A 12,647-nucleotide genomic window follows, 5' to 3' on the forward strand; every position below is an offset into this window, starting at 1 on the left:
GAGGTGTCGGGAATGGTCTAGTTCTGCGCCCAAGTTTGCGTTCACCCGTTGTCTCCGCGCACCCCGCCTGCGTATCTCCGTGCAGCTGCTCGTCCCTTGTTTATCTGTGGGCGCCAGGGTTCTCGATTCCCAGGTATCACACCTCAGCCCAGGCAGAGGCTCCACTCTAGCGAGAGTCTGGCAAGCCGATCAGGAATAGGAGAGGAGGGGCGCAGCTTGGGAAGCCTGCCCCAGGCCGTTCCTCAACTACATTCTGCGGGGACGTGGCTGCAGAAGCCCAAGGCACAGAGGGTCTGGGGCGCGGGAGAGCGGCGCAGCGGAGGGGAGGGAGCACAGTCGAGCGCGTCCCGCCTCCAGGCGCCGCGCGCAGGCGCAGTCCCCACGCTCCCCCGCCCACTCCCCGCGTGCGCCTCCCCCTCCGCGCCTCAATCTCGGATCTTCTGCTGCAGCGTCAGCTCCGCCGCCCCCTCTTTTCTTCTTCCTCGGCTCCGCCCCCTCCTCCGCCGCCCTCCTGCTCCCCGAGGTCTCTGCCTGTGGCCCGGAGTCCGCACGGAGCCCGGGGCCGCCGGCTGCCATGCTGCCCGGCCGGCGGCGCTGAAGGATGGCGACGCCCGTGCCCCCGCCTGCGCCGCGCCACCTGCGGCTGCTTCGGCTGCTGCTCTCCGGCCTCGTCCTTGGCGCGGCGCTGACCGGGGCCACCGCCAGCCGCCCGGGTGAGCGTGGGGTGCGGGCGCGGGATACAGGCCGCGGGGGTTTGGCCTGGCTGCGCGGGGCGAAAGGCCTCGCCGAAGGCTCTATCGAAGGCTCCCCGGAGCCGGGCCTGACCGCCGGCAGCCTCGGGTCCACGCGCTTCATGCCTTTGTCTCGTCGGAAGACAGGCCAGGGGCCCTGGGAGGTCTCGGTTCTGCCCTGCTGTCGCAGTCTGTGCGTTTTGGCTTCCAGAAGTGTCCCTGATCGTAGTGCGAGGCTTAGAATCTCAAGTGGTGCCCAGCACGCCGGCATTACCTACCACAGCAGGGGCCGAGAACCGGCCCAGGGTCACGTTCTTTTAGTTGGAAGCAGACTGTCCCTGCTTTCTGGACACTTGCCACCCTGCCTTCTGGATATCGATGGGTTGAGAGGGGTGAGCCCAGAGTCCTAGTGGACCCTCCTGTGCCCCAGGCAGCATAGGACTGCAGGAGCCCAGGGTCCATCCCGCTGCCCCAGAAAAGGTACTGTCAGGTGGCTCTCTCAGCTCTCCTGGCAGCCCGGTGGCAGGTGTGCTTTCCTTCACCTAGCTTACAGATGAGGAGGATACTCTGAGGTTCAGAAAAGTCAAGTGGCTGGTATTGACACAGCTAGGGTGGGGACCTGAGTGGTCTTGTTCTACATTTGCTGGTAGGCCTCCACCTGGGCACAGTGAGCTTGGCTGAAAGGTTGACACAACCACAGGATCTAGAGGAGGCCTGCAGGCAGAGCAGCACCAGGGTTGTTGGAGCCACCTTTGGAGAGCCTGGCTCCCAAGCTGCAGCTGCTGTAGTGATTCCTGGGGACAGGTGGCAGGAGTCATTCCCAGTGCCCAATGCCTGGGAGGAGGCCTTAGCTGCCCAGCTGTGGACAGAGTGCTAGCCACTGTTCAGCTGCTGCTGCTTCTGGGGCCTCATCTCCACCTCAGGCTGGAGGGGCCTTTCAGGCCAAGAACAAATGCAGTGACTGGGGGCCGGAGGAGGCCCTGGAACCCAGAGCCAAACCTTCCCAGCAGCCCTCTGCCGCAGGCCTGGTACACTCTGGGTTATCAACACCAGGGGCAGGGACTGTCTCTCCTGGTGCCCAGCTGATGGGTGGGTCCTGGTGAGCCTCCTGGCACAGGCTTAATGTTTAACTAGTCCATGCCTAGACCCAGCCCACTGATGTGATACTGTGATGGTGGGGTGCCTGACATGGAGCCTGTGCCTGCCACTGGGGCTGCTGGGACTTCCTTGCAAAGATGCCCACAGCCTGGAGCCAAGGAGTGTTAGGTTTCCAAGGAAACCAAGCTAGGCCAGCCAAGGTCTGGAGAAGGGCACATCTTCCAGTCACTCTGGGCCCCAGTGGCCCTGCCTACAGAGTGGTGGGGGCTGGGCTGAGCCAGGATGATGGTTCTGCTGTGCTTGCTATGACCATAACCAGTGACCCCACTTGGTATTCCTTAGCTCTGAGAAAGCTGAACTTCTGCGTCCCAAGAGGAAAATTGAGGCAGAAGACCTGCCTCTCCTGTGCTCCAGCAGAATGCTAGGATTGATGAGCTGTGTAAGCAGGGCACAGTAGGCTGGGTCTCAAATCAGGGAGATGAAAATGTGGTTCAGAACCAGGGCCTGGCCTGGAGTCCCCAACACTGCCCAGCCCAGGCCTCTTGAGGTTGTGGCTCCAGCCAGCCCTAGTGGCTTCCTGCACCCCCTAGCAGTGTGCAGAACCATCTTCGAAGCTGGCCCTTATTCTGGGGTCTTTTCGAGTCCACCCTGTGGGGCTGTGATTGGGAGTGGGGGGGGGGTCTTGAAGTGGGCCTCACACCCTTTGCTGCTCTTTTTTTTTTTTTTTGTCTTTTGTCTTTTTTTTCGGTACCGGGGATTGAACTCATGACTGCCTGCTTGCAAGGCAGGCGCTTATGCCGCTGAGCTAAATCCCTAGCCCCTACCTTTGCTGCTCTTAAGCCAGAGGGATTGGCCGAGCCTCTGGAGTTCCAGTCTAGATGGAAGGTCTGGTTTGTTCTTGGACATGATGAGACCAGGGCACAACCTTGGGGTCTGCATGCCCCAGCCCAGAAGAGCCCAGTGCTGGCTGGATAGTGAGGGGTCAGCATCTGGCCTGGCTGTGTGTGGACAGCTGGCTCACACAGGGATGATGTACTCTGGGGAGTGGGTGGGGCCCCATGGTTCCCATAAGTCTTGGAACTGTTTGCTTCCTGGTTTTGAGCCCTGGCAGGCGGAGGAAAGTTCTGGTCCCAGAACAATGGCTTGAGCCAGGCTGGGCCAGCACCATGGGGGAGGGGAGCCCAGGCTGAGGGCCATGACGCTCATTCTGCTTCCTTCCCAGATGCAGCTGCCTGCCCAGGGAGTCTGAACTGTGCCCTGAAGAGGCGGGCAAGGTGCCCCCCGGGTGCTCATGCTTGTGGGCCGTGCCTTCAGTCCTTCCAGGAAGACCAACAGGGGCTCTGTGTGCCCAGGAAGCGCCGGCTACAGGGTATGGGAGATGCAGGGCAGGGGTGACCAGGCAGCCTCCTCCCCTACTAATGTTGTCCTGGGCCAATGACCATGGCCTCCAGGTCCTCTGGATCCTGTGGGCACTCTCACTTCACTGTGGAAGTAGTGCTGGGATACTTTCCAGAGTTGGGTCATTGGGTCAGAGCCAGGGCTGTCAGGCTGTACTAGGTGTACAAGCTTGGGAGAGGACGGGAGAGGAGGAAGTGGAGAGGATTCCACTTCCCACCCTTGAGGCCCCCGGTCCTGTCCATACCACCACAGTTGTTTGTGAGTACCAGCCCTGCACAGTGCAACTGTCCCCAGGTAATAGGACAGCCTGTGGCTGAGTGCTATACCTTTAGGTGTGGTGGGGTTTTATAGAAAGGTGCTGGGGGGCAGAGGCTTCCTGGGGAGACTGGCATGGAGAGGGCATTGCTGGAGAGGGGTACTACTGTCTGCAGTCTTGAGCTTGTATGTGTGTCTCCACCCAGGAGATTCTGTCTGGAAGGGCGGCCACGGTGGAGACTGGTGAGCGTCCAGCACCAGCTGCCCCTCTACTGCCATCCCTTGTCCTGAGGACCCCAGAGCAGCCTTGACATAGGGCTGTACTTCATCCTCTGCCCACTCAGTGGGGAGGCACTGTCCCTGCCCTTGCTGTACCAGAGCAGGTGCATGAAATAGACAGGGATGGCCTAGCGTCCTGTGTGTCCCTTTGTGGACACAGCCAGTGGGAGACCCTGTTCTTTCTTCCTCCTTGGCCTCCAGTTTTGCTGGGAACCTGCAGCTCTGGAAGCTTTTTCAGTTGTCATGACAACCTAGTTGGGGATGCGGGGTTGGCATTGGGTCCTCGGGACCTCTGCAGCCAGGCTTGGACCTCTTCACCTGATGGCCCTTGACCTCTCCAGGGGAGGGGCCATCCCCACCCAGGCTGGAAGATGAGATCGACCTCCTGGCCCAGGAGCTGGCGCTGAAGGAGGCCGGGCACTTACAGCTGGTGCCACAGCCCCTCAAGGACCAACCTCGGCTGCTGGAGCCTGGTGAGAGCCCTGCCTGGCCTCCCTATTGCCACCTGTGAGCCCAGTTTCCTGGTCCTGCTGATCAAACACCCTCTCTCAGCAGTTACCCTGGGGTTCTCAGAACGTGGTCAGAGACCCAAGCCCGGCCTGCCCTCACCTCAGGGAGCCCCCACGCCCACACCCCGCACCTCCTTGGGCTCCCCAGTGTCTTCTGGGCCAGTGCACATGGCGCCCCTGGAGCCCTGGGGTGGACGTGGCGATGGCCTCGCCCTTGGTAGGTGGCTGGTGGAAGCGGGCAGGTGGGAAGTTCACTGGAGGCAGTGGCCCCTTGGCCACCCCTCACTGTGCCCCTCCACAGTACTCCTTGTGGTGTTCTGCATGTCTGGCGCTGCTGCCCTGGCTGTGGCCACATTCTGCTGGTGCAGGTGAGCTGGGGGTGGGGAGGGGTGGGCAGATTGGCCCCCTGCAGTTTCAAACTCGTCCTTCTGCAGGCTGCAGCGAGAGATCCACCTGACCCAGAAGGCTGACTACACAGCTGCAAAGGCACCCAGCTCACCCAGGACACCCCGGATCTCGGTGTGTGGCCCACTCCTGACCTTGTGCTCCAGCCTCTGGCTATACCTCAGGACTGCTGCCTGTAGCCCCCTTCTGGCTGCACCCCTCCTGCCTCTGGCCCCACTTGCCCAGCCTGCAGCCTTGCCCTGCAGCCCACTGCATTCATCCAGCCCCCAGCCACCACCTGCCTGGCTCTGTCCCCCACCCATCACTCTCCCCTGGCTATGTCTCTACAGCCTGGGGACCAGAGGCTGGCGCATAGCGCGGAGATGTACCATTACCAGCACCAGAGGCAGCAGATGCTGTGCCTGGAGCGGTGAGCAGCTGCCCCACCCATCTGCAGCTGCACATGCAGATGCAGCCCCTATGCCCTGCCTGACCCCCAGGGGTGTGCTGAGTGCCCACCTCAGTCCCTGGAGGGCGTGGGGAGGACCCAGCAATCCTGCCCTCATTCAGGCACAAGGAGCCCCCCAAGGAGCTGGAATCCATTTCCTCAGATGAGGAGAACGAAGATGGTGACTTCACAGTATATGAGTGTCCTGGCCTCGCACCGGTAGGTGCAAGGGATGGGGCTCCCCAGCTGGGCCTCTCCCAGCCTGGGCCTGACCAGCACCACCTCCACAGACTGGGGAGATGGAGGTGCGCAACCCGCTGTTCGACCACACCTCTCTGCCAGCGCCCCCGCCGGAACCCTGCTCTGCACCCCCGCTGCAGTGACTGAGGCTGTGCCTGCTGCTCGCTCACTGTTGCCCACGATGGCAGGAGCCTTGGGAAGTACGCTGCTGACCACGCCAGTGCCATGGCTGGCACAGGCCCAGAGCCCTCACCCAAGAGAGCCCCTTTGCAGGCTGAAAGACCCTGACACCCCCCAAACTGGAAGGCGTGGGGAGGACCCTAGAGCCCAGGTGCAGGTGGGGATTTCTGGAGACAGAAGCCAATTAAATACCTTTCTTGCCTGTGGTTTCGGCTGTGTCGAGGCTCAGTTAATCCTCAGCCACCTTCCCCTACTGCAACCCAAGTTGGGGTCTGAGGTCTCTTCCTGTGCCCCAGGAAGAGGGGTGGCTGGAGAGACGACTCCTCCCAGGGCTATACAGGATACCCAGATGCTCATCAGTTGGCCACGCCCTGCCCACACTCGTGGCCCACTATGGGGGAGGGGAGGTGCAGTGTAGGTCCAGGATCTGACCTCCTGGAAGACCCCATCAGTGGGATAAACGTCCCCATCCTGCCCACCATCCACCTGGGCTCCTGCAGGGTATAGCTGTGTTTTCAGGCAGATGATCTGCAGTGTGCCTAGGGCTGGACTCAGATGAATGGGGCTGCATTTGGGGTCTTCAGAGCTCCTCAGTGGTGGGCAGAGGCCAGGTCCTAGACAGTGCTGAGATAAGAAGAGTGAGTAGTTTAGGGCCCTGGAGGGTGGATGGGGCAGCTGGGCGTGGTGACACACACATGTAATCCCAGCACTCAGGAGGCTGAGGCAGGAGATCATCATGAGTTTGAGGTCAGTATGAACTGTGTAGCAAGACCCTGTCTTTTTTTTTTTTTGGTTTTTCTTTTTTTTATCAGTACCAGGGATCAAACTCACAACCACATATGTGCAAGGCAGGCACTTATGCCGCTGAGCTAAATCCCCAGCCCCTGTTGTTATCTTTTTGAGACAGGGTCTCTCTATGCACTTCAGGCTGGCCTTGAGCTCATTTTGTGGCCCAGGCTGGTCTTGAAGTCACAAAGATCTTCCTGCCTTAAGCTTCTGAGTGCTGGGATTACAGACATGAGCCCACGCCTGGGCATCCCACGCCTGACTGAAGACCCTGTTTTTTTTTTTTTTTTTTTTAAAGCCTAAATAAATAAAGGGATGAGGCACCAGCAGGAATGGGGCTACCCCTGTGTGGAGGCCTTGGTTTGTCCTGAGCAGTGTATTTCAGGGACCAGAGCATCCTAGACTGGGAAACCCCTTCACCCTCACCCTGCTTTGCCACTCAACTGTGACCTTGAGCTGAGTGAAAAGTGTGGTGCACAGATGTCCAGTGTCCTTTCCCTGAACCATCAAGGTGGTGACACAGAAACGGTGCAGAGGCTGGGGCACTGAGAAGGCTGCTGTGCTGGCAGAGCCCCAAGAGTCCAGGCTGGGGCTCCCTGGAATCCATGCTCAGACCAAGGAGAGGTGACACTTGGCTACGCTGCCCTGCTGGCCTGCTGGGGTGCACAGCAGCCACCTGTCATGTGCCATCTTTTTCTTTTATTTACTTATTTAGCAGCACTGGGTTTGAACCCAAGGCCTTTGCACTGAGCTAGTCCCACCCTTGTGTAATGTTTTTTAGTTCCAGACAGCTTTACTTTGTTACCCTTGCCGGACTAGACTGAGATCTTCCTGCCTCAGTCTCCCAGAATGCTGGGATCACGGGCGTGTGCTACCACGCCTTGCTTCTGCCATTTGCCATCTTCTGTCCCGAGGGTCCTGCTGCTCATGCTCAGAGGCCTTGTTGGAGGGTCTTGTGGCTGGAGAAACATGGCAGTGCTCTCCCTGGCCCTGGCCCTGGCCCTCCCTGGCAGATCCCATGCACTCAGCCTCTCCGTGCTGAGACCCCTTACATGTGTGTGTCACCATCAGGCCCACGTGCAGATGGGCTGCTCTGCAGTGTCTGGAGTCCCTGGTCCTGGTGAGAGACCTGCCAGGCCATGTTAGCCTCTTCTACCAACTGGAGGTCCCTCTGCTGCCCTGTCCTGGTTCCTGCATCCCCGTGCCCCTGAAGGCCATTTTCCCTAGCAGCAGCAAGCTCAGACTTACCTCAGCCTGACTGCTCTGCTGGGACCCTGAGCCTGCTCTAAGCAGCACCACCGCACCTGTGTCTCATTGGAGCAGGCTCAGCATGACACCACCATGCTCCCAGCACCCTGGCAGAATCTGTCTGGTGCCTCCCAGAGCACAGAGGCCAGGTGACAACCCCAGCCTGGCAGAGGTCTGGGGAACATGCCCTATTCAGCACAACTGCAGGGATAGACCACGCATGGCCCAGAACAGGGGGTGCTATGGACCCCAGCTGCAGAGACTGGGAATTAATGTATTCCCATTACACCTCAGAACCATACCCACCAGCCCAATGGGCATTCCGTGCCCCCGGCTGCTGCCCCAGCTGCAGCCTTCTGCCAGCCATGTGGCACAGGGGAGAAGGTCTTAATGCAGAACAGAAAAGAACATGCAAAGTAGGTGTGCCTTACTGGTCTCTGGAGAGTCAGGCCCCCGAAGATGGAGCTGGCCTGAGGGTTGCAGCTGTCCAAGAGAGGGTGTGTTCCCCAACTCTGGGTTTACCAGGAGGGGTCCTGGCCTGACCCCTGTGTCACAAGGCCCCAGTGCCATACCCTGGGTATCCCAGAAGGACTGACCTCCTGCCTGGCTCCCCCGGGTCACCTGCCAGTTTACAAGGCCCCATTTCTCTGCACACTCAGCTTCCTGAGGGTAGGGCCAGCCTCACTCTTTCATGGAGAATAAAGTGTTTTCCCGCCCTGCTTAGCAGGAGCAAGTCACTTTAGGGCACGGCCACCAGGGGGCCCCTGTACCCAGGTTGAGCACCTCCCAGCTCAGCGGGGGCTCAGCCTGGCTCCCTGAGGCTCCCTGGCTGAGGTGGGATTCCTCACCCTCCTGCTGGCCCAGATACTGTGGGCCCTCAGTCTCTGCCGGGCATGCTCTCCTCTAGGAACCGGGAGTGGCCAAGAGGCCCTGCTGGGCAGAGTGTGTGGTCTGACTGCCAGCCTCTGGTCTGCTAAGTGGGGGCTGGGTGCCTGTTCGTGTCCTTGTGAGCCTTGGTGGTCAGGAGGTGGCAGGTTGCCCCCCCCCCCAGCTTTCTGAGTCATGCTCTCTCCCTTATTTTTCTGTGCCATTTTGGGGCTACCGGGTTCCTACACAAGGGTATTCCATGTCAGCTGGGTGGCAGCTCAGTGGCACCCTGGGGGAGACAGGGGAGGCTCCTTTGAATCCACCCAGGAAGGGAGCCAGTTGTGGGTGTGGGCAAGGGTGAGGCCAAGGCAGGGCCCTCACCAGCCTGGTGGCACAAACAGGAAAGACAGCAGCTCTGGCAACGAGAAGCTGGTAGCCCTGGGCTGGCAGGTGGGGGAGCTGTGCAGGGAGAGGAGGTGAGGTGAAGACACCGTACGCCTCCCTTGGGGCCCCCTGCGAGGAGAGATGCCAGGGGAGGGGCCACAGGCACAAGTGCCCCTGGGCATCTCCTCGGACCCGGCGGAGTCTGCAGCCCTCTGGAAGCAGAGCCCCTTGGGCAGATGGGCTGGCTTCTGACCGCTCTGCAGCTGCCCGCCCTCCCTTCCATTGCACAAGTTTCCCACCGCAGCCTGGCAGCCAGGAGAGCCGCAGGGCGTGGGGGGCTGCAACTGCCACTGCCCTGGGCTCCCCTGTGCCCCACCACACTCTGCCAACAGCTTCCTGGTTCCCGTCCCAACCGCACTCTTGTCTTCCCCAGGGGCCACAGCTGAGGGAGACCAGCAGCTCTCAGGGCCCCCCCTTCCCGTGACACAGGATGGGGCTTAGTGGAGTGTGGGGACCACGAAATGAAGCTGGGGCTGCAGATCTATTCAATAGCACACTTACTGAGGACCCTCCTGGGGCTCTGGGCACTGCATGTGACCTGGACGTGGGGTCCTGGGCTACAGAGCAGGTTACCTGGAGGGGACAGCAGACCACTGGGCAGCACCTCAGCTGGGAGCTTGGGGTGATCTGGGGCAACCTGTAGGGCCACTCTAGGCTGGCCTTCCCTGGACTGCTGCTGCATCTCTCAGTTGGAGAGGTTGGGTGAAAGGGGAAGGAACTTGACCTCTATGGTCAGCCTGGCCACCAGGCGGGCTGGAAAGGGGACCTCAGGCTATATGCATCCTTCCTGTTCCTGGCACAGACACCAGCCCCCGGCTAGTCAGCGTCAGGGACAGGACGACTCCTTCCTTTTCCAGCCTGGAAAGCCCCCTCCTGGGGCAGCAAAGAGGAAGTGAGTGAGCAGAGCCCTCCCCAGCCCACCCAGGACCTGGGCCTGACCTCCAGCCTGGGCTTCTGTGGGCAAGCAACCCCTGGGCTGGGAGCGCTCAGCAGCCTCCTGTTGCTCTGTGCCATTCAGGGCCTCCTGCATGTGCTGAGTTTTAGGAGGACCTCAGGGTACTTCTGCTGCTTGAATCTGGATTTAGAGCCCAAGGCAGTTCCTTGAGGTGACAAGGGTGGGGTGGGGTGCCCTGATGAGAAACCTCAGCCTCCTGAAATCGCTGAGCACACACCGCTGTGGCATTCAAGGGTCTGGGAGAGCATGGCCAGCACAGGGTAAGAGTGGGGGATGTGGGTGATGCCACAGGGAGGGGCCACCACCTAGGGAAGTGCGTCTCTTACTGGGTGCCCGGGGCTATACAGGTGGTGCCTGCAGTGCCACTCTGAGGAAGGGCCAATGCTCAGGGCACTCACATGGGCACCTTTCCTGGGGAAAGTGGGCCCCTTCCTCCTCCTGCGCCCTATCTGGAGCCGTCAGGGGTGGGCAGTGGGCCTGGTTCGAGGCTCTTCCTGTTGCCAACCCCACTCCTGGCAGCTGGCGGGGTGGGGGTGGGGTAGTGGGTGATGCCAGAGGCTGGGGGCAGGGGCGGGGCGAGGCTGCAGTGGGAAGGCCTCCCGGCTGCCCTCACCTAGGCAAATGAAAGAAGAGGGTGAAAGCCGTGATTTCAGGGCACTGCTGTAGGGTGGCTGCTGTGATTTGAGAATCCGGATTTTGGGGTGACTGATTCCAGGAGGCTCTGGATGAGTAACACTGGTGAGTGTCTGCTGTCTGCAGGATGGGGGTGGTGGGGCGTGGGGACTAATGCATGTCATCAAACCTGGGGTGACAGCCTGTCTTCCTGTCCTGCTGCAGGGCGAGGCTCTATCCGGAGGCTTCGGGCCTGGGGGAGCCTGGCAGTGGGGGCCCTCCTCTCAGCCCTCTGGCTCCTGCGGCTGTTGGGACCAGCCCCAGGGGGTGCCCCGGCCCCCCAGCCCACAGTCACCATCCTCATCTGGCACTGGCCCTTCACAGACCAGCCCCCAGAGCTGCAGGGTGATACCTGTGCCCACTATGGCATGACCCACTGCCTCTTGAGCACTAACCAAAGCCTGCTGGCCAGTGCCAGTGTAGTGGTCTTCCACCACCGTGAACTGCAGACTCAGCGCGCCCGCCTGCCGCTGGCCCAGCGGCCGAGTGGGCAGCCCTGGGTCTGGGCCTCCATGGAATCTCCTAGCCACACACATGGGCTTCATCGCCTCCGAGGTATCTTCAACTGGGTGCTGAGCTACCGGAGTGACTCAGACATCTTTGTGCCCTATGGCCGCCTGGAGCCCCGCTCTGGCCCTGTACCACCACTGCCACCCAAGAGCCGGCTGGCCGCATGGGTGGTCAGCAATTTCCAGGAGCGGCAGCGGCGTGCCCAGGTGTACCGGCAGCTGGCACGCCACCTGCAGGTGGATGTGTTTGGCCGTGCCAGTGGGCGGCCACTGTGTACTGACTGTCTGGTGCCCACTGTGGCCCGGTATCACTTCTACCTGTCCTTTGAGAACTCTCAGCATCGAGACTATATCACGGAGAAGTTCTGGCGTAACGCGCTGTTGGCTGGGGCTGTGCCTGTAGTGCTGGGGCCCCCACGGGCCACCTATGAGGCCTTTGTGCCCCCTGATGCTTTCGTGCATGTGGATGACTTCGGCTCCGCCCGAGAGCTCGCAGCTTTCCTCACGGGCATGAACGAGAGCCGATACCGTGGCTTCTTCGCCTGGCGGGAGCGACTGCGTGTGCGGCTGCTCACTGACTGGCGGGAACGCTTCTGCGCCATCTGTGCCCGCTACCCCCACTTGCCCCGAGGTCAGGTCTATGAGGACCTAGAAGGCTGGTTCCAAGCCTAAGCATCCACTGCCCTTGGGAGAGGCCAGGAGGGTGGCAGGGCTGCATGATGCAACCAGATCGGAAGCATCTGGTCTCACAGGCCACCTTGGGTCCCAGCCCAGAAATCCAGGAGGAAGGGGCAGCTACACTGGGTGGCTATGGAAGGCAGGTGGGCTTTGGGGACACTGGAGGGGCCGGTAGGGCAGGGAGAGGCCACTCGAGGCTGGGCTCAGACTGATCAAGGAGGAAAAGGGCTTAGGACGCACCCTCTCTGCCCAGAACAAACTCTGGGTAAGCGAGGTGGCTGGAAGAGGGTGGAGGCAGGGCTCTGGGGGCCAGAGACATCCGGTTTGTGGTTTGTGGGGCACAAACCTGGACCCTGTGAACTTCTATAACTGAGGCACCCTGTCACGCTCTGTCTGGAGACCCCACAATGAGAGGCACAGACAATAAAGAGACAAATGGGACTTTCAGCGAGAGGGTCTGTCAAGGCCACTGTATCCACACACCCTTTCCCCACCTCTGTCCTGCTCTAAGTGGCAGCTCAAGGTGCCCTCCTTGTCCCCAAGGATAAGTAGAGCAGGAACCAGGGCTAAAGCCCCACCGGGGCTGAGGTGCCCATCTCCTGCCCCCGGGCTGGTAGAGCACCTGGATGAGACCTTGAGTCCTTCTGGGGGCCTCGCGGCAGGGTGGGGCAGGAACAGTGCAGTGCATAGGCAGCCAGGCAGTGGAGGTGGAAACTGGGCCAAAGCTGACAAGGGCTGTGGTGGGGGTGGTAGGTGACCCCTTCTCCCCTGAGGCTTGAGGGAAAGCCTGCCAGGGCTTCCTGCCTGGGCCCAGGGTGGCCTCCTGGGCTCATAGGGCGGGGCCTGAGGCTAGTGTGGGTGGGGCTGTCCACCCACCTGCAGGGTCACCTACTCCTGCAGAGGAGCCAGGAGGAAATGGGGAGCCCGCAGATCCTGGCACACTTTTGGGGTGCACTCTTCGGGTAT

General features: G+C 60.9%; 2 protein-coding genes across 5 annotated transcripts; both read left to right on the forward strand.

Annotated features, from left to right (window-relative positions):
• Positions 1–403: 403 nt before the first annotated feature.
• On the forward strand, positions 404–5,728 carry Npdc1 (neural proliferation, differentiation and control 1). Of its 4 annotated transcripts, none has more exons than XM_063244112.1 (9): positions 404–713; positions 3,052–3,198; positions 4,103–4,234; positions 4,314–4,487; positions 4,572–4,638; positions 4,705–4,789; positions 5,005–5,084; positions 5,225–5,321; positions 5,445–5,728. In XM_063244112.1, the coding sequence occupies exons 1-9, from the start codon at positions 602–604 to the stop codon at positions 5,487–5,489; spliced, it is 939 nt and encodes a 312-aa protein (XP_063100182.1). In that variant the 5' UTR covers positions 404–601; the 3' UTR covers positions 5,490–5,728. The 4 variants fall into 4 exon arrangements, with proteins under 4 accessions (XP_063100182.1, XP_063100183.1, XP_063100180.1 ...); XM_063244110.1 differs by having other exon boundaries at positions 408–713; positions 5,393–5,728; XM_063244111.1 differs by having other exon boundaries at positions 409–713; positions 4,317–4,487; positions 5,393–5,728.
• A 4,289-nt stretch (positions 5,729–10,017) lies between these two features.
• Positions 10,018–12,128, forward strand: Fut7 (fucosyltransferase 7). The gene is made up of 2 exons (XM_013155710.2): positions 10,018–10,560; positions 10,660–12,128. The coding sequence occupies exons 1-2, from the start codon at positions 10,548–10,550 to the stop codon at positions 11,673–11,675; spliced, it is 1,029 nt and encodes a 342-aa protein (XP_013011164.1). The 5' UTR covers positions 10,018–10,547; the 3' UTR covers positions 11,676–12,128.
• The last annotated feature ends 519 nt before the right edge of the window (positions 12,129–12,647 follow it).

Source organism: Cavia porcellus, unplaced genomic scaffold, assembly GCF_034190915.1.
Source record: "Cavia porcellus strain 051 isolate PalLab524CR breed Dunkin Hartley unplaced genomic scaffold, mCavPor4.1 scaffold_49, whole genome shotgun sequence".
In the NCBI taxonomy this organism is placed as follows: Eukaryota; Metazoa; Chordata; class Mammalia; order Rodentia; family Caviidae; genus Cavia; species Cavia porcellus.

Coding starts and splice junctions, on each gene's coding strand:
- Npdc1 (XM_063244110.1), top strand. CDS start 602: ATGGCGACGCCCGTGCCCCCGCCTGCGCCGCGCCACCTGCGGCTGCTT. Junction 714..3,051: donor GGCCACCGCCAGCCGCCCGG/GTGAGCGTGGGG, acceptor CTTCCTTCCCAG/ATGCAGCTGCCTGCCCAGGG. Junction 4,235..4,313: donor ACCTCGGCTGCTGGAGCCTG/GTGAGAGCCCTG, acceptor ACCCTCTCTCAG/CAGTTACCCTGGGGTTCTCA.